Source organism: Lepidochelys olivacea (assembly GCF_965140295.1).
Source record: "Lepidochelys olivacea isolate rLepOli2 genome assembly, chromosome: 5".
NCBI lineage: Eukaryota > Metazoa > Chordata > Testudines > Cheloniidae > Lepidochelys > Lepidochelys olivacea.
Window position 1 is genome coordinate 33,792,706 of NC_140415.1, and position 20,122 is coordinate 33,812,827.

General features: G+C 41.8%; 2 protein-coding genes across 3 annotated transcripts in view; both read left to right on the forward strand.

Moving 5' to 3' along the window:
• Positions 1-5,482: 5,482 nt before the first annotated feature.
• Positions 5,483-20,122, forward strand: part of ITGA1 (integrin subunit alpha 1) — a 129,474-nt gene continuing 114,834 nt past the window's right edge. The window contains exon 1 of one of the 2 annotated variants that reach the window (XM_084629156.1): positions 5,483-5,734. In XM_084629156.1, coding sequence (XP_084485282.1) covers positions 5,671-5,734 — 64 coding nt within the window. In that variant the 5' untranslated portion in view covers positions 5,483-5,670. Of the gene's footprint in view, positions 5,735-5,758; positions 6,069-20,122 lie in introns of those variants that run through there. The other variant, XM_084629157.1, reaches the window with a different exon arrangement.
• Positions 12,221-18,280, forward strand: PELO (pelota mRNA surveillance and ribosome rescue factor). The gene is made up of 2 exons (XM_084629158.1): positions 12,221-13,802; positions 15,457-18,280. Exons 1-2 carry the CDS (start codon positions 13,077-13,079, stop codon positions 15,886-15,888), a joined length of 1,158 nt encoding a protein of 385 aa, XP_084485284.1. The 5' UTR covers positions 12,221-13,076; the 3' UTR covers positions 15,889-18,280.

Sequence of the window (20,122 nt, forward strand, 5' to 3'; positions counted from 1 at the left end):
TCTTTTAAGTTAGTGGTTCCACTCTTCAAAGACAACTTTAGCCACCAGAAGTTCCTTGTCTAAGACTTCATAATTTTCCTCCACAAGGGTGAGCTTCCTAGCACAGAAGGTGCACGGATACGATATCTGCTGGGGTCCACACCTCTGGGAGACTGCCACTCCAATTGCCATATTGGAGGCATCTGCTTTGACAATAAAAGCTTGTATGGTGTCTTGGTGGGTTAATATGGAAGTGGTGTTCAATGCAAGCTTTCGATGCTCAAAGGGATGCTGGGACTCGGAGGACCAAGGGAACTTTGCACTCTTGCAGAGCACTTATGTAAGAAGTGTGATTTTTCTCAGAGAACCTTGGAATAAACTGATGGTAAAAGTTTGCAAAGCCCAAGAAGCACTGTAGGTTACAGACATTTTGAGGCATTGCCCAACAGTGGACCTTTATATTACAGGTCCATTTTTGATAGTCTCCGGAGGCATGATAAACTCCAGAAACTCTATGTATGCATGGTCAAAAGCACATTTCTCCAACTTGGCACAGCACAGAGGCCATGTTGGTAAAGTCTCTCCAGAACAGTTCAGACATGTATGGTGTGTTGCTCAGGGTTGTCCAAGAAAACAAGTATAGTGCTAAGATACATACTGGTCCATGATGTCCTGACACTGATGAGATGTTTGAATGTGGTGGAGACAGGAAGGTAGGGTCTGATGTAGCAGAAAGCCAGGAATTCACCCAGTTGCACACACAACTTCCTGTGTCTCCTTCTGGATTAAATAGTGCAACCAGACCAATTGGTGGGGTTGGCTGTCCTCCAGTAAAGACTCCCAAAGGCAGTGCCTTAGGTTGAGCTAGGGTTCCACTAGCCACTTGGCCCACCAGTTATTAACAAGCTGCTGGATAGAGGCCAGAATGCAAAGGTTGTCACAGACCCACATTCACAGGCTGGTTCTAGGCACCAGCCTAGCAAGCAGGTGTCTGGGGTGGCAAACGGGAAAGCGTTGCACAGCGGTGGATTTCGGCGGCACGCCAGCAGCAGCTCCTCCGCCTCCCTCTTCGGTGGAATGCCTGCGGCAGGTCCTCCTCTGGCTCCCTCTTCGGTGGCATTTTCCTTCGCCACTTGAGGCAGCAAAAAAGGTAGAGCCAGCCCTGCGCGTTCAGGACCCATGGATCCTCACAATCAAGCATCAATTAAAAGCACAGTGTAGTGCTGGAACTATTCTAGATCCTGCAAGGTCTTACTCCGTGTTCTTCGTGAAGGAGCCCTTGAACCTTTCAGACATAATGTGTCAGATGAATTTGGATATGGTCCTAGAGTCAGATGGAAAAGCTGGAGAGCACGAATATGGACAACAGAACAAACCAAACTGAATGACATTTCGAAGACTATGAATAAGCAAATGTACTAATGGGATGTAACAAAATACAAATGGAAGCTTAATTACATCTACAACATAATAAAATCAATAGAGATAATAAGGGCTACAAGTAATGAAGACAGACAGAAACTATATAGTCACATTTGAACATGTGGTGTCTTGCAAGTATTGAACATAAAGATAGTGTGGTGATCACCTCAGTGATGGACATAACTGGAACATAGGTAAATATCAATATCATGCCCCCCTGAGAATTACTGATGTTATTAAACTATCCATCTAATGGAAGTCCATGCTCAGTGCACTTCTGACAATTTGAAGCTGCAGTCTTGTGGTGTTCGCTATGTGCTACCAATTAGCAGCTGTCTTTTCCCACTACAGGAAGTGAATACCTCCTTGGAAAGTTAATGGAAGTTGCTCATATCCTACAACGAAAAAGAGGGCCCATGGAACGTGGATCCCACATATGACCAGTCGGGTAAGTCACTCTATTTAGAAGACCATGTGAATCTGCACAGTATTTTTAAAGCTTTGGCCTTGTTCTTTCATCCACCACCCACTAGATGGGAATCACTCCCTTTGGTTTCAGTGGGCATGACTTCTATCCACAGGGAGAAGATTCAGTCCCCTTTTGAGTTTTTTACCATTTTATTTCCTCTCAGACCCCTATCTAGCATAACACTTAAACTCATGCATACCTGTAAGCACTTGAGTATGCTCATTTGGCTTCAAAGGGACTACAAATGTGTTTGAAGTACTTTGCTGTATCAGGGACTGACAGAGGAGTTCTGCTAAAGACAAATAGTTCTCACTTTATGCTACTTTATAAAAAAAATCCTCCATGGATATTTTTATGGCATTTTACAAGAGAGCCAAAGAATTTACAAGACCTTGAGATTATTTTAAAATTAGCTTTTACTTTCTTTTCCAGCCAACACAATATATGAGATTTTTTTTTACTGAGCTACTCTGATCCACTGAATCTGTCAGCATTTGATAGGGTGATGTTCTGATATAAAAAAATACCTAACTGTGATGGGCAACAAGGAGTTAAGGAGCTGCTCTGGCTCATCCTGCTCGGCCCCACCACACCTGCAAGAGGTGCACAGGCAGAAAGAGGAATCAAAAGGGAGCAGAACAGCTCATTTGCGGGCACAACAGGGAAGAGAGCAGACTTGTAACTTGCAGCACCTGAGAGAAGAACTGAGGGAATGCAGGATCTCTCCCTACAACAACTGCCGAAAGACCCTCCTCTGAGGGAAGGGAGGACCTGCTTCAGGTATACCCTGAGACTGAGGGAGGCATTTCCCCCATCTCTGTCATGTGGACTCAGTTTATTTGTGTTAATTCTCCTCCTTTTGTTTATGGGCTACCCCTGAAGAGGAGAGATTTGGAACTAACCTGGCTGGAGGGACAAGGCATGAGAGAAGGCAGCTGTCACTTCCAGAGGAAGAAAGTTACCATTCCCTGCCTGGCCATGAAGAGCCACCATGTGGTGAACTGACCCCCTTCACGCTTTCCTGTACAGACTGTAAACACGGACAATAGAGGGGTGGTAGGAAGTGGCCCAGGAAGGGCAGCCTTAAGGTGCTTCTGGGTGCTGGACCCTTTTGTTGCTCTCATAGGGCCCTGGACTGGAGCCCAGTGCAGTGGGAGGGCCTGGGTTCCCCTACCAAAACTCCCTTTGCAGGTTGAAGGACCTAAGCCCTAACCATTAGGCAATGGTCCCTATGAGTGAAGAGCATAACACCAACCTACTAAACACCCAAGCAACTCAAAATACCCACATATCAAGCAGGTACTTCCACATATACCTATTAACTATCACTAAAGTAAAAGTTTTTAAAAATTCATAGAGTATTTAGCTAGGACTTCTCAGCTCTCTCCACTGGGGAATGTATCTAGCAAAATTGGCACTTACTGTAGAATCGTGTAAAATAACTATTCCAACCACAAGGAGGCATGAATTGGGCTTCATTATGGATCTGAATATTCATTTCCTTTGTTTGAACTAGGAAATAATTTTGGCTTGTCCTAAATGTGATGTCATATGGTTCAAATTCTCCTGTGTACACAGGAATATACCTAATCAGTCCAATGGTCCATCTAGTTCAGTATCCTATCACTGACAGTAGCCCTTATGAGATACTTGGGATGCTACCACAATACAAATAAATACTGATTATAATAATTCATAGGCAATTATGAATAACCTTATCAGGGTTATTTCTAATCCCAAAGAGTGAGTCTTACTCTCAGCCAGTATGTACATTTTCCACGTGTACAGAAGATCACAGATGTAGTATAGTAATATTTGAAATGGCCTTTCTTTCTTTTGAATTGTGCCTGGAACAGTTAGTTATACAATGGAAATAAGTATTTTGATATACTGTAAAAACGAGAGATGCTCCCCTACAGTTATTTTGTTTATGTGTGAAGATAAGGCAATAAAAAAAAAATCTTTAAAAGGTAAATATTTGTCTTGCAGAAAACATGCAGAACTAATCTTTTCCTTCTAATTGATAAGATGCAATCAGACATTTGTAAGATTTCATGAGGAAAAATACTAAATTATAACTTTTGCATAAACTCACTTTTTTTTATTGCTCAAGATTAGCATTGGTTTGGTTCAATTTTATGCATAACTCTTACATCTGGAGAAAAAGTTTTATATTTGGCTTCTTACATGGGCACCAACAGTATCTAAGGTCCTGATCCTGCAAAGACTTCTATACAGTACTTGCTAAACTTTATGAACTGAGGGTAGTAGCATTGAAGTAAACAGGACTACTCAATGTTCAAAGTTAAACACGTGCACACATTTTCACAGGATCAGACCCACATTGATAAATTCAGCTCTAAATATGTTCAATCTTCTAAAAATCTGTATTTCCACAGACTGTACATATAAGAATTATGTTCAGGTGTTCTCATAACACTTAAGGCAGAAATAGAAAACACATTTTAACTAGGGCTAATGGTCATTAGTAGCCTTATTTTATTAGCCTCAGAGGAACTGAAGAAAATTCACTGAAGTCCTGGCTCCAGCTCAAAAAGGGGAGGAGAATTCAGTAATGGCCCACAATCTGTAAGTACTTGAGATCATGTTTTGAACTCTCTTTCCTTGCCATAGTGCAGCACTGCACCATCTCAATTTCCTTTGTTTTGTAAAGAGTAATACAATAACTTGGTAGTATGTTCAAAGATGAATCTCAGATCAATTGTTTTGAAAGGAATGTAACACAAACTGGATACATCTCTGGAACATCAGAAAAGAATAAAAATTGCCAGGCACATTTGCAGTTGAGTTTAAAATATCCTGAACATAGACACTGCTCACTCTGAAGTTAGCTCAGCATTATTCATAGGGTTTATTCAGTGATTAATTTGTGAAATTCCTGAGGGAGAATGGAAGGGATCACAAAAAAGTTTGGAAGTTGTGGGCAGAGGTAATTTTTGTCTTGTGCTTGAATGATAATGCAAAGCACGTGCAAATGCAGAGAGCATGAGGAAATTCATGCATCCTCTGTCTGGGAAGCCACTGAAAATTTAGATCCCGGCAACACGTAGTTTGGTGGGGAAGGGGGAAATTTCCCCGATTTTCTCCTAGGAGCAAGTGACCGGCTTTAGGACTGTGGTACAGCACGTACACACTTTTAGAGTGACGTAAGTGAAATAAAACTAGCCCAACAAAAGCCGCTCTCAGCCTGGAAGTGTCTTGTAATCTGGATTTAACGCACTTCTCTTCATCTCTTTGATTTGTTTCATGTGCTGAGGGAAGGAAGGGGCAGGAGACCAATGACACGCCAGTTGTAATCCAGAGCCGGACATCCAGCTCTCTCCGACTGCCCTCCCACTCCCATCTGGGGTGCGGGTTGGCCGGTAGGAGACACCCATGAATTATAAAAGTGCATATGTCCCTTTAAGGTTTGCTTTGCTCCCTGCAGACTTTAGCCTAAACACTGAGATCTGACTTTATTTGTGCATAGTCTCTCCGCTCTGGGATCCTGCCACGTGGGGGTTTCAAAGGCTCAGAGACCGTTTGGGGTTGCGGGGGGGGGGGTGCGAGGGTGTGAGGGGGGCGCAACTCATCTTGATGAGAAGAGAAAACTTAAAGGGACTGAAACAACAAACAGGAAATGCCTAGCCCGGCTGCTGATGCAGAGGGGACCAGAAGCAGTTGCAGCGCACTGAGCTGTTCTCCCTAACAGGCAGCGTGTGAACGACCGAGCTAGCCCAGGGGATCTGCTGCCCCCCCGGCCCTGTGCTCCTTCACGGGCTATCCTTGCCACTGCAGCCATGGGCTCCCAGCCCCTCCGTAGCAGAAGCCCAGGGGTCGCTGTCCCATGCGGGATTCTGACAGGTGAGAGAACTCTTCTCTCTTTTCCTCTTCTCTGAAGACCCAGATCTGCCAAGTCTCGCTCCTCTGCAGGGAGGCTCCCTTCTTGGGGAGGATGAATCTCTCAGGATATGGCATCCCAGAGTCGCTTCAAATCTCTGCATCCATCATCCCCAGCAACCTCACTCCGCTCAGAGTGCCCCGGTTTAAGACGGCTCTTGGGAGTGGGTTTTTAAGAAACGTTTCCTCGCCGGGCGTCAGTCTCCTTTACACCCTAGGATCTAGGGGAAATACTCAAAAAGCAGGAGGGATGGGACACGAGAACAATACAAGTAGAAGCTGCTGGGCGAAGGGTGGGGTATGTAGGAACAACATTTATGAATGTGAACTTTTTTTCTTGGTTTCTGATATGGTTGACTGCGAAGGGCAATGTTAACTGTTCAGAGTGACTGTGGGAGAGAGAGAAAAAAGGTTACAGGGACGGTAGCTCAGCCCATTAAGCATGGAGTATTTCCATGTAAGGTCTTAATGTTGTTGGGGATTTCTTTTGTTTTGCCAAAAAAAAGGGGGGGGGCAGCGCTTCAAGTATGGACAACAATTTCTGATATGTTGTGGGATTTGTGGCTAAAGCATTTGTATTTGGAGAGAGAAAATTCAAGGAAATGGAAATGAGTTGAGGAAATGCAAACATTCACACAACTGTGGAATTTGGCTCTCTGGGGTACGGTTTTCTTACAGTGTGAGCAAGCCAAAATAATTGAGCTGAGAACGTCTGAAATTAACCAATAAGCAAGAAGAAATAAGCTTTATATAAATCATCTAAATGGAGAGAGACGGGGTGGCGGGGAAGGATAACATTTATATTGTTGAAAGTGTTTTGTAACTCTTTTCTTCACTTTGGGATTGTTCTGAAATGAGATTCGTGTAGAAACCTTAACAAGTGTAGCAAACTAGGTTTACCAGGCAGTTGACAGGTAGCACTTTGCAAATGTATATCATGTTATTATAATGATCTCCTAAACTATTATATGATCCTTTTCCAAATCCTTATGCTCGGTTTTGTGTAAGCGATGGTGGTGTTTCTTTGTGGAGGGAGGATATGCAGCAACAGCAGTTTGAAATACTTATCTCTGGACTCCTTTTCCATCTGGAACTGAAAAATTAACACTTGTATTGGCTTCAGATGGTTCAGCAAGAAAAGTGCAAATTTAAATGAAGTCAAGAACTGCAAAAGTTAAGGTTCTTTCACGTGTGTACAATGTGGACAAATTAATAGTGCTATTATCTTAAATTTAATTGCCTAATCTTTGACCATTATAATACCATTGCATACACAAAGATTATTTTAATATCAAAACAATGAGGCTTCCTCAACTTTCACCCGCACTCACTCTCAATCTGTTTCTACACAGCCCCTGAGCCTTCTCTCTACAGGAGCTCTCTCTCTTCATGGGCACATTAATGAATTATTATTTATTAACCATGTTTATCATAGTTCCTAAGGACCAACCAAGAATGGGCTACACAGAGTAGAAGTGAAAACACAGAGTAGCAGATAGTCCCTATCCAGAAGAACTTACAATCCACATAGACAAGCTAAACACAGGCTGAAAGTGATATAACAGAACTATCCCATCCCTTCTTTTCTTATGCCTTCACTACCTCTTCTCTGTTCTTTTCCTCTTGTCCATAACAATTTCTCTCCCATCATTTCTCAGCTGCTCTCCCCACAGCTTTTTGCATTCAGAGACCTCTTTCCCATTCAGAGCCCCCTGTCTTGTTCTGGACTGTTGCGAGTTCACAAGTCCAAGATATACTGGTCACATCCCTTCTTCCTACCAGTGTCATCTCCATCTTGTCTGGATTCTGCTTTAGCCAGAGCTACTCTTCATACAGGTTCTGATCTAAGATAAGCAACGAAAAACAAGGTGATGGTGCAACTTTGGTTTGACTAAGGAGAGCTGAGTGACTCAACTGCAAACAAGATATTATCTAATCAAAAAGAGGAAACTTCAGAAAATCATGTTAACATACACACCTTTATTTATTGTACTGCTCAGAGCTTGAAAATCAAGAACTGAACTGCTATATTTAAAAAGAAAATAGAACCCTTTAAATTATCTAGGAAAACAAAACAGAAAGCTAGAAAAGGTAGGGGTGAGGGAGTGAGCGTAGCAAGAGCTCATAGGTCCTACACATACAAATCTGTCTCTCTCTCTCTCTCTGAGAATGAATGGGAGACAACATATAATCCTTCACATTTCCAATTGAGCTCTTGGTATTTTTGAATTTTCTGAAATTTTTAAAAATAAAATTGATTGATGAAAAATGTAATGCATAGTAATGGGTACTTAGCAGATGTCTCCTTGGTCATAGGATCCTGCCCTACTGAAGTCAAAGGCATAAGTCTCAATGTCTCATTGGGATCAGGACCAGGTTTCTGGTGCCACACAACTCAGCTATGTGTTCCTCAAACTTACTGAGATAATATTTATCTCTCCAGGGGCTAAAACTTTTGCCCATTACAATGAACAACACATTCTTGAGCTCAGTGGATGCAGGATCAGGCCATCGGTGCAATACCCTGCTTGTAGTATATTTTTATACAAAACTATTATAAGAAGCAATTTACTGCTTCCAAAAGCTCTTAATGAACTAGGCTGTATTGATCTCTGTGTTCAAGAGATTGCTTACCACATATGAAGTTCAATTGTCACATTGTAACTTCAGATTTTAAGCAGAACTCCTGACTTTTGCACCTCTCATTAACTTTTTTTATCTTAATACTGCAACTTCTGTTTTAAATTGTCACCCTATGCTGCAGAAACAGGCAAAATAATTTGATATGTTGGGAAGTCAGAGTTTACTATTGCTTTATTTAAAATTTAAATTCTGCTTAAAGAGACACTCTCAACTTGAAATCTAGTTTGTTTGTTTTTTAAAATCAGTTTAAAATAGTTTCTGGTAAAATACCTGTCAATTTTTGTCCTGCTCTTTAGTCTCCCTGCCAGTTTATATGGTTTTACAATCACAATTTCCTATTTTTTAAAAAAATATTTCTCTCCCATGTCTTCCACAAAAAGGACCTACACAAAATAACAGGGAAACTGTTTAAATGACTGAGTTCAATTCTACAATCATTATGCTTGTGCTTAATTTTACACAAGAAAGTAGTTGCAAGAGACCAGATCCTCAGTTATGGAAACTGTCATAGGTCTTCAAAGTTTAAACCAGGTGAGGATCTGGCCCATTGACTTGAATGGGATTACTCACATAAAAAAGATAGGTTTCAGAATAACAGCCGTGTTAGTCTGTATTTGCAAAAAGAAAAGGAGTACTTGTGGCACCTTAGAGACTAACCAATTTATTTGAGCATAAGCTTTCGTGAGCTACTCACGAAAGCTTATGCTCAAATAAATTGGTTAGTCTCTAAGGTGCCACAAGTACTCCTTTTCTTTTTATTAAAAAGATACTCAAATGCTTAACTATTTACAGGATTGTTTGATCCATGACATCACTTCATTGCCCATCCCACGACTACTTAGCTACTCTAATAGTCTTTTCTGAGGGACCTTGTTAAAAGTCTTTTGATAAATCTAAACAGTCAAGTGGTTTTTCTTTATCTACTACTTTAATGATGCTGTCTAAGAGATTAATGATTATTTTCCTTAGCAGAAACCCTGTTGGCTAGATGCTATCATATCATGAACTTCAAGTGTTTTATTATTTGATTTTCAATTGTTCATCCAATTTGCCAGGTACAGGGTAAGGCTTCCAGGTCTGTAATACTCCCCAGAACCATTTTATACACAAATACAATATTTGCTACCCTTCAATCATCTGGAACAATAGTTTAGAAATCTTCCAAAATCTACCTAGGGAAATAACCCTTACTCACGCATGTTGTCCCCTTTGCTTCTATAGGGCTATTCAGGTGAGTAAAGATTTGTAGAATATGGGACCTACCAGTTTGATCTTTTTCTGTTCTTCAGAGATCCCTGTATGTTAATTTTTTAATTAAATAATGAGAGCATTAGTATTTATCACAGAGATCTTGGAACAAGTGAATAGTGACATATGAATGGCTAACTTTAGATGTTGGTAGAATATCTGAAGTTGACAAAACAGGCTAAAATGTGTTTGTGTATTGAAGTTGTATTAGTTTCATTCTTAAAATATTTAACTTGATTCTTTCATATTTATGCAGCTGATCAGAATGCATAATTTAGGAGCACACGTCTGAAAATTCTGGCCCATATTCTTACTATCAATATTGCTATAGTATACATATGCTGTGACTTCTATAAAGAGCATTGACTGTGCACTGTTATGTTAGCCACTAGATGCATATATAATATCACATAACATAAGCCTCAGAGTAGATGTGGACTATGCTTTCCCCACGACAAAAATAAGTATCTGTTCCCTAATATCTATCTGTTCATTGTATGAATATAAATCTAGATTACAAGAACATAAGAAATCATAGGGATGGAAGACTATCAATTAGAGCCTGTCCACATTGCTTATTTTGTGTTGGATTAGCTATCTCTCCAATTCGTGTACCTCTGATATTTTCCTTCCAAATACCTTATGGTTTTTAAAACTTTGTTAGATGCTTCCATGCCTGCTCTTGACAGAACAGAAAAAAGATTAGTAACAGGAAAAGACAACCTGGCTCACTTATATGCCCTTTCAGTTTGTGGTTTTAATTTCACTTTCAGCATTAACTACTCTTTTTTTTTTATGATTAAACTAATGTTTTGACTCCATTGTGTCTATCAAGCATAGCCCCAGACCTCCCAAATGCACAGAAAAAATATGTTCCCTGCCACCCCCATTAGAGAAGTGCAACATGTAATCCTCTCCACTAGCAGTATAAAGAGGGAGAAATTGAGACCCCATCCTCACTTCTTGGATGGTTGTTGCCCACAGGGATACTAGCAATCATTGTTACATTTTTCCTTTCTGTTCCTTCCAGGTTTCTCTGCCTTAATGTGATTGCTTCTCAGATTCCTTTTTTCAAAGGATTCCAGGCCTCTACCCTTTTTGTATAACTAAAAGACTGGTCTTGTTACTTGCTAAGAATTTTTTACATAAACAAACAATTCCAAAATAAGAGTTTTCTACGACGGCCTGCACTGAAATACCTGAAAGTGCAAACTGCACCTCTAATTTCAGTTCCATTTTCCATGTAGACAAGGCCTTAAATGAGAGGAGTACGTTCAGCGTCTCAGGGCCTGAGTTTCTCAATTACTTGAGTCCATTTGATTGCCTCTATCATAACAACCTTTAGAATTCAAGATATAATAGAATTAAGTACGTTTTTAAAAAAATCCCATGCTAGGAAAAAGTTCCTTATTTTTTCCAATACGACTGTTGAAAAAATGCCCCAATTCTTTCTGCAACTTTTTCAGTATATACATAGTGCTACACGGTGCATCTACATGGGGAAAAGAACCAAGACAGTTAGTTTTTATTTTCTAACTTTTACTAACCCTGATATTTTTTTCATAGAGAAATTCTTATGTGAATGATCTGCACTTAATATAAAAAGGAGTACTTGTGGCACCTTAAAGACTAACCAATTTATTTGAGTTTAAGCTTTTGTGAGCTACAGCTCATGAAAGCTTAATTTCAAATAAATTGGTTAGGCTCTAAGGTGCCACAAGTACTCCTTTTCTTTTTGCGAATACAGACTAACACGGCTGCTACTCTGAAACCTGCACTTAATATAGTTTCTTATCTTGCTTCCTCTAGCACAGTGGCTTTCAACCTGTGGTCTCTAGACTGCTGAGGAGGTCTGCAGACTATGCCTAAGATTTCCAAAGGAGTCCTATCTCCATTTGAAATTTTTTAGGGGTCCACCTAAGAAAAAAGGTTGAAAACCCCTGGTCTACCTGGCACAATACTGCTTTTTAACATTTCCCAAGAGTTTTATCCTTCATGAATTCCAAGGCCAGAAGGGGCAGTGTGATCATGTCATCTGACCTCTTGTATAACACAAGTCATAAATCTAGCTTCATATCTAACTTACTTACTCTTCAAATTTGGCTTGTTGTGGGAACTGTAAATCTGGCAGCTTGTGGGAGCCCAAGAACTGCACTCAGGAGCCTTGGGTGCTCTGCCACTGAACTGCTGAGTAACCTTGGGCAAGTCTCTGCTCTGCACCTCAGTTTCCCCATCTGTGAAATGGGGTAAGGATACTAACCTCCTTTGTAAAGTGCTTTGAGAGCTATTGATGGTTAAGCGCTGTATAAAATGTAGATATTATTACTAATCACTATTAAATGGAAGAGCTAGCCAATGGCTATATGTGTGGGCCCGACTGACCAAGCTTTGTGCCAAAGGGAAGTGTAACAGAGCAAGGCCGTGCACCCAGGCGGGCCCGGCTGTCAAGCAGGGCGAGAGAGGCTCCAGCTGGAGATGCTCCACCTCGCTGCCTGCCCGCAGTCCTGGCCCGGCCCCCACTGACTGCGTCAGGAACTGCTCGGAGCAGAGGGCGGCGGCTGGGCAGGGACAGCGCAGCCTGGGAGCAGGGGCTGGGCCACGAGCCGCCTGGAGGGCAAGCGCAGCCCCGCTCAGAACAACGGTGATAGGGCCACGTGCGCCACCCCGATCCCGCTTCTCTCCGGACAGCAGCGGCCGCCGCCGCCGTCTCTGCCTCGGCAGCGGCAGCCGCATCCAGCCCCGACCGTCCGCCCCAACCCTGGCTCCCCGGTCACGGCCCGGGCACATTCCGCGCATGCGCTAAAGGCGCGCGCGATGGGGGTGCAATCGGCGTCGGCGGCGCCCGGCTTTTCTGTGCGCATGCGTGACTAGGACTCGCCGCGGGCTCCCTGAGCCAGCTTACCATGAATGCGCCGGAAGTAATCTCAACGTCTCCGCTCCGGGTCGGCAGTGCACGCATGCGCTGTGTGAAGGAGCTGGTGCGTACGCGCGGAAACTATGCTGTCGCCGGCTGCTTTTGAGTGTGCTGCGTCCTGTCACCAGCCAGTGCGCAGGCGCGTCCCGGTGTCGCCGCTGCTCCTCACTGACTGACTGCACAGTGTCGTCAAGCGCCGCTCGGATCAGCGCGGTTCGGCGGAGCGATCAGCCCCTTCGCGGGAGGGGTCCGGCGCCGGGCAGCACCACCCCCGCCCTGTGCCCCGGGCCTAGAGCCGGCCGGCCTCGTGCCACGTGTCCCCTCCGAGAGGCTTCTGTCCCCGCTGTGTGGGCCAGCGCTGACCCCGTCCCCTTCCCGCTGAGAGGTCGCAGGGCCGCCAGGCCGTGTGAGGCCCAGGGCGGCCCGTGCGTAGGCTGAGGAGCTAGCGCCTGTCCCCGTTTCCCGGTGAGATCAGAGAGGGGCAGGCCGGGCAGAGGCAGGATGAAGCTGGTGAGGAAGGACATCGAGAAGGATAACGCGGGGCAGGTGACCCTGATCCCCGAGGATCCCGAGGACATATGGCACACCTACAATCTGCTGCAGGTGGGCGACAGCCTGCGGGCATCCACCATCCGCAAGGTGCAGACCGAGTCTGCCACGGGCAGCGTGGGCAGCAACCGCATCCGCACCACCCTCACTCTCTGCGTGGAGACCATCGACTTCGACTCGCAGGCCTGCCAGCTGCGGGTCAAGGGGACCAACATCCAGGAGAATGAGTACGTCAAGATGGGAGCCTACCACACCATCGAGCTGGAGCCCAATCGCCAGTTCACGCTAGCCAAGAAGCAGTGGGACAGTGTGGTGCTGGAGCGCATTGAGCAGGCCTGCGACCCAAGCTGGAGCGCTGACGTGGCAGCTGTGGTCATGCAGGAGGGGCTGGCTCATATCTGTCTTGTTACCCCCAGCATGACACTGACCCGGGCTAAGATTGAAGTGAACATCCCCAGAAAACGAAAGGGTAATTGCAGTCAACATGACCGAGCACTGGAGAGATTCTATGAGCAGGTGGTGCAGGCAATCCAGCGTCATATCAACTTTGAGATTGTGAAATGTGTTCTGGTGGCCAGCCCGGGGTTCGTAAGAGAACAGTTCTGTGACTACATGTTCCAGCAGGCAGTCAAGACTGACAACAAGCTGCTGCTAGAGAACCGGTCCAAATTCCTTCAGGTAAAGTAGATAAGTAACCCTGAAACTGGGAAAGCCCAAAAGAGTGAAGAGTTATACAGTGTGACAAGAAGGTGTTATAAGTAAAGTGACATTAACACAAAGAAAACTTAGGCTGAACATCAAGAGAAATTTATTTTTTGTGAGATCTTAAATGATGGGCTAGTAAGGAATGTAGGTGTCCTTTTGTTTGGGACATTTAAATCTAGACTAGATAAAGCAGTAGATAATTAAATGCAGCAGTGCAAAGGTAAGGATGGCATGGTATGGTATTGCTACCCTTACTTCTGCACTGCTACCTGCAGAGCTGTATTCTCAGTCAGCAGCTGACACTTTGTGGCCGCCCAGCTCTGAAGGCAGCAGCACAGAAGTAAGGGTGGTATGGTATGGTTTTGGTATGCCACCCTGACTTCTGTGCTGCCTTCAGAGCTGGGTGCCCAGCCACCAGCTGCTGCTCTCTGGCCACCCAGTTCTGAAGGCAGCAAAGAAGTCAGGGTGGCATACCAAAACCATACCATACCACCGAGGTAAGGGTGGCAATACCATGTGATCCCCCACCCCCAAATAACCATGCGACACCCCCCCCCCCGCAACTCCCTTTTGGGCCAGGACCCCCAATTTGAGAAATGCTGGTCTCCCCCGTGAAATCTATATAGTGTAAGGTAGAAAAAGACCAGAATTCATGGTGGGAGTCCAGATTTCACAGTCCGTGACGCGTTTTTCATGGCCGTGAATTTGGTAGGGCCCTAATCATGAGTGTTTAATGACAAATTTAATGCTGCTGTGAAAAAAGCAAATGAAAACATACCTGTAACTGGCAGGGCTGAATTAACATTGCTGTTGAAAACCTTAATATTTGTTTCTCTTCGCGTTTTGCTGTCTGCATGACCTTAAGGTTTCATTTACTAATTATTTTTCATCTGACTTCTCGGGTATTTTTTAAAGGAGGATGAAAAAAATAAGAAAATCCAGATCTTCTTGGCTTCCTGAGTTTACTACTTCTGGCTTCCTAGATTAAGCAGGTCTTTAATCCAAAATCAAGCTTCCAAGCCTTTGGAGGTCCCAATGCATTAAAAATAGCTTCAGAAGTATGAAACGGGTATTCATTTTAACTCAGTGTTTTAACATGGATATGTATCAGGTATTATCTGATTTGCAGTGATGACCAGCATGAGGAGCAGGGTCCAATCACTACTGAAAAGCGTCTGCAGCATGTGCAATGCATGCCTCTTCTGAAGCATATATCTGTAGCCGTAGCAGGTTGTTGTTTTTTTGAACAGTTGGTATATCATTTCAGAGATGTAACTTTAGAGAGAAAAACAACCCATCTTTTTTTTTTTTTTTTCAAATGTAGCAAAAGCACTAGTTCCTATTGAGACTTACTCTGTCTAGTTTCAGATGTTTTTTGCTCTAGGCCAGTGCTTAAGATCCCAGGATGTTTAAAACAAATCTTGAATGATGGAAGCATTTTTTTGTATCCTTGCTAAATTCAGAGGTAGCTGAAGAGATTTTGTTCGATATTTCTGAAAAAAATTCACCTTGATAAAAAGACTGACGATGGAAAATTTCAGTTCACAAGTGAAACATATAAGACTAAGTAATCAGCATGGACTAAATGATCCACTTTTTCTTCTATCTATAACATTTATTATTGTAGGTCCACTCCTCCTCGGGACATAAATATGCGCTGAAAGAAGCTCTTTGTGACCCAGCTGTGGCCAGCCGTCTCTCTGACACCAAAGCAGCTGGTGAGGTCAAAGCCTTGGATGACTTCTACAAGATGCTGCAACATGAGCCTGACCGTGCTTTTTATGGCCTCAAACATGTGGAAAAAGCCAATGAGGCCATGGCCATTGATACCCTGTTGATCAGTGATGAACTCTTCAGGCACCAGGATGTGGCTTCTCGCAGCCGATATGTGCGGCTGGTAGATAGTGTGCGGGAGAACATGGGCACAGTGCGCATATTCTCCAGCCTCCATGTGTCTGGGGAGCAGCTTGGCCAGCTGACAGGGGTAGCAGCTATCCTGCGTTTCCCTGTTTCTGAGCTCTCTGACCAAGAGGAGGAATCCAGTTCTGAAGAGGACTGATGATGATAGCTCACTCCACCCTTCCCTCATAGCATAATAAGACTAAAATGACAGTCATGGCACTTCCTTTCCAAATACTGCAAGCAGATGTGCCATGGCATGCAATTTAACTTTTTGAGGACAATATTTTTTAAGGTGTCTGGTTTTGTTCAACACACTCTACTGGATAGTCATGTATATTTGCACTTGCTGTGGTGATGATGATGATGGGTATACTATAGGTTGGGGTTGACCATTGTTTGTACAAACTACACTCTGGATCTCCAAGAGCACAACAAACTAATATAAAATTCTCTGATTTGGTTCCTGAAAGCTGCTAATTAGGTATTTTAAAGCAGATGAGTTTCTTTGCCTTTTGGTGAATGTACAAAAAAGGATAATAAATTAAGAGGGGAAAAAACACTAAAATGTCACATTTCCTGTTTTAAGTTATGTGCTTGCAAAAATACTACAAAGTATGGGAAACAACGTGTTAGGTATCATATTATAAAGAATACCGTTACTTTTCAATCAGCTATCCAAGACTTGCCCATCTGAAAGGGCTATGTTGACAACTAGGTCAGGAATCCAGGGGCCATACCTTACTGATGTAAAAAGGAGTAGATTGTAGTAGGGATGGGAAGAATACTAGATGTGGATCTGTCTTCGTCATGAGTCCAGCCATTTGACTGAATTTGGCAATATTTAATACTGTTCTATCAGAAATGGAAACTAAAAAAACAAAACAAAACTGAATTGACAATATCTCTTTAGACATGATGGAAACTGCAGGTCAAGGTGTGAAGCTGTATGTGCCATGCTTTTAACATTTCTTTAAATGCACTACTTCAGATCCCTGTCATGTGAGCTCCAGAAAGTTGTGCTCTGTGCTGGTTTATATGCTATTAATTAAAGCTGGAGCGTCTGATTTATTGTTTTCTAATGAATCAGCATTGGGATCATTTGGACCTCATGCTGCAAACCCTTACTTGCATGAGTAAGGTTTGCAGAATTAAGTCCATAGCTTCCCCAGGAATCCTTTTGGCAATAGATAAATGGCTTGTATTACAATCTCACAATCTGTTGTTCTCACGTAGATGTTTTTAAAAACAGGTATGTACAAAACAATATCTTTTGGAATTAGAAGATCTAATTAGAGGCAGGACTTTGACCTTTTTGAAGGTAGTGATGGTTGGAAAAAGTTAACTTTGTTATTTCCCAATTTTATTTAACCTATTTATCTATATTTATTAAAGGTGCTCAGAATTGAGGTGATCAAACAGTAATTCAGTATTTCCTGGAGTTTATAGTTTGGAAAAAAAGTTTAGCAGAGGGGAAAGGGAGGGAATCTACAGAATCTGAAACCCAATTAAGGAGGGGTTTTTGGGGGGGCGTTCAAGAGTAATAGTGTAATTTTTACATATAATTTTTACATATAATTATTTTACAAATAATACTCAGTTGTCAGGCAAGGCATGGCCCCAAATTTATTTTTTTTTGTTTTTGTTCTTCTTCTTTAAATATAACTGTTAGAACTCAACTTATGGGCAGCCCTTTAATTATAACTTGAATTAACTGCAGTGAGTTGCTGTGGTCCACTTTGGATATCTGATTATAGGAATCTTGGCCTTAGAGCCCAATCATGCAAGGTCTTGAACACCCTCAACTCCTATTGAACATTTATCTATTTGAGGAATTATAAGTAATCACTGAATTTTTCTCTAACAATTAGCACTATTTGACTTAAAAAAAAAAATGACATTCTTGTTGAAAGGCTGTAGTTTTATTGGGCAAGATCCTGAGCCACTAGCAAGGGTTGGAGTGCCCTCAGCTTACATTAAAGTCAATGTGATTTGACAGATACTCAGCACATGGCAGAACCAAGCTGCAATAAATTGTCTTAAATCTGACAAGTTAGTTTTATAGCACTAAATGGTTTCACTGTGTCTAAATACTGCATAAGTATTTTCTCCCTTGAGATAGCTATATTAGGCCTGTATGTTGGTAAGCAAACATCAGTGGTCGTTATTAAATATTGCAATAATCTTCAGGATAACACTGTTTATAATTAAGACCAGACTACAGTACTGAACTTGTATTTAGCATGGATAGCTAGTGCCCCCTTTAATTTGGTTGGATTAAAATATCTTTACATTGGTATAATTTGTTGAATTATGCTATCCCAGATTGTGGGACAGAAGGGCTTGCTGGTTGTTTGTGTCTTGAGTGGAAAAAATTGAGTTCATTTAAAAAAACATTCAGTGGTACTACTTTTTTTTAGCCTTTTGTAGTACATGAAAGGTACAAAGTCAAAATACTGTAATTCCACAGTTCTACACTATGTGGCTCTAAGTATGACAGCATGTACTGTATTGTCAAATACAGCTCTTCAAATAAATACAGCTAACCAATATATCAATTTTTTGGAAAGGTATAATTCTCAGAAGTGAAAGAACTTATTTTCGCAGTTCAGTAACACTCGATTTATAGTGATTTTGTTTCTCTGCAGTATTTCCCTTTAAGTTTAGAATTGGGAGTTCTGCAGTGAATGAAATTTGTAAAATATAGATTTTTCTTTTAACTATTATTGCAGTGCCGCTAGTTTACTGGAATATACTTCCAGAAAACAAGACACCTGGAAATTTGTTCATAAACACTTTTGTAGTGGAATCAAACTCATAAATGATACACAAGTAACAGGTAGAAAAATGCATCAGATTTCAGGAAAAAGGGATGAAATCATCCTCCAGGTAGATACAGTAATGCAGACTCCTTACACTTGGCAGAGTTCCATTGATGCTGATACCTTTGTAGTTAGAGGTATTTGCCAAAGGGTCCTTTCCATACTGGCACGTGTACTTGCAAAGTTAAGTCCTTAAACTTATATAAACCATATACAGGGATACTTCACCACTAGAAGTCAGCAAGTGTTAAACAACACAGCAGTATTACACTACAACTTAGGACAGGAAATGAGTACCTTTTCTAACCAAAACTGCAATGGAAGTAGAGATCCCTGCACTGGGATTGGGCCAGAACATAGAGGGCCCCACCCTTAAATTTATGCCTTTCAGTTTTCAGCAATCACAAAGAGGACCTCAGTATTGCCTTTCTGAAAGAAGGATGAGAAGTATAGATTTATATTAACTCTATATAATATGGTTTATGCTGTGGTTACCTTATTGATCACCCCTTCACCCCAGATCTGAGACTGTGAAGTATATGGGACTTAACATAGAAAGAGGAGTCCGCTCTAGCATATCTGCTTGTAGGATTGGAATGTTGTGACCTGGCCTATGCTTAACATTAAGAGTATCAGTAGTCCTGTTTATTTTGATCCAGCAATCCCTGTTCCTGGACTGAATAATTCACTTGGGAAAAACCACTGCTGATCTCAACATGTAAGTGTTCTGGGATTTTCAGTATGAAATTTACTATAAAAATAGAATATGATCAGCAACTAAAAAATAAATCCACTGGATTATATATCTTATTTTATTTGCTTTGTAACAGCTTTTTTAGAGAAGAACATGATTAACACAGGCAATCATTTATCTTTTTATTTGGCATTGAGCAGTTTTTTTCTCATTCAGGCCACTCAAATAAAATGCTATTAATTATAGACACATAAAGGTTATTTTACTAAACTTAAAACAAATTTATAGAGCAGTATTACTCAGACCTCAGTGGTTCAGGAGCCAAGTTAGCAATCAACATTACCCAAAAGTGCCACAGTAGTGTGAATTCATTATATGTGTAATACACACACACACTCTTACAGTAAAATGAGTAAGTATTATTTTATCAACCACAATTGGTTAATAACATAGTAAAAGCATCCTGACTGCTTAATAACTTAGACTGGTTAATAATTAAATCACATGTTTTAATGTGTCTCCTGCTGCTCTTTGCAACACACATTAAAGAGCCACTTGCAACTCTTGAGCCTCAGTCTGAACCCTCTAATTTGAAACATCCATTTAAAATGCAGACACTAAATCTGGATGCAGTGGTAGTGGACTCAGGGATTCATGATAGTGAGCCTTGAAATGTAAAACTTGATTTTTAAGTTCCTTTTGTTACAGCAACACTAGTTAAATAGAAACTATGTAATGATATTAAGGATTATATTTTATTGTTGTATCCTTGGGTCTGAAACCCTCCAAAAAAACCTTAAGTACTAGGTTTGGAGCAGAACAGAATAGTACCAACTCCACTTATTTTTAACTGTTGAAAATATAGATGGACAAACAAA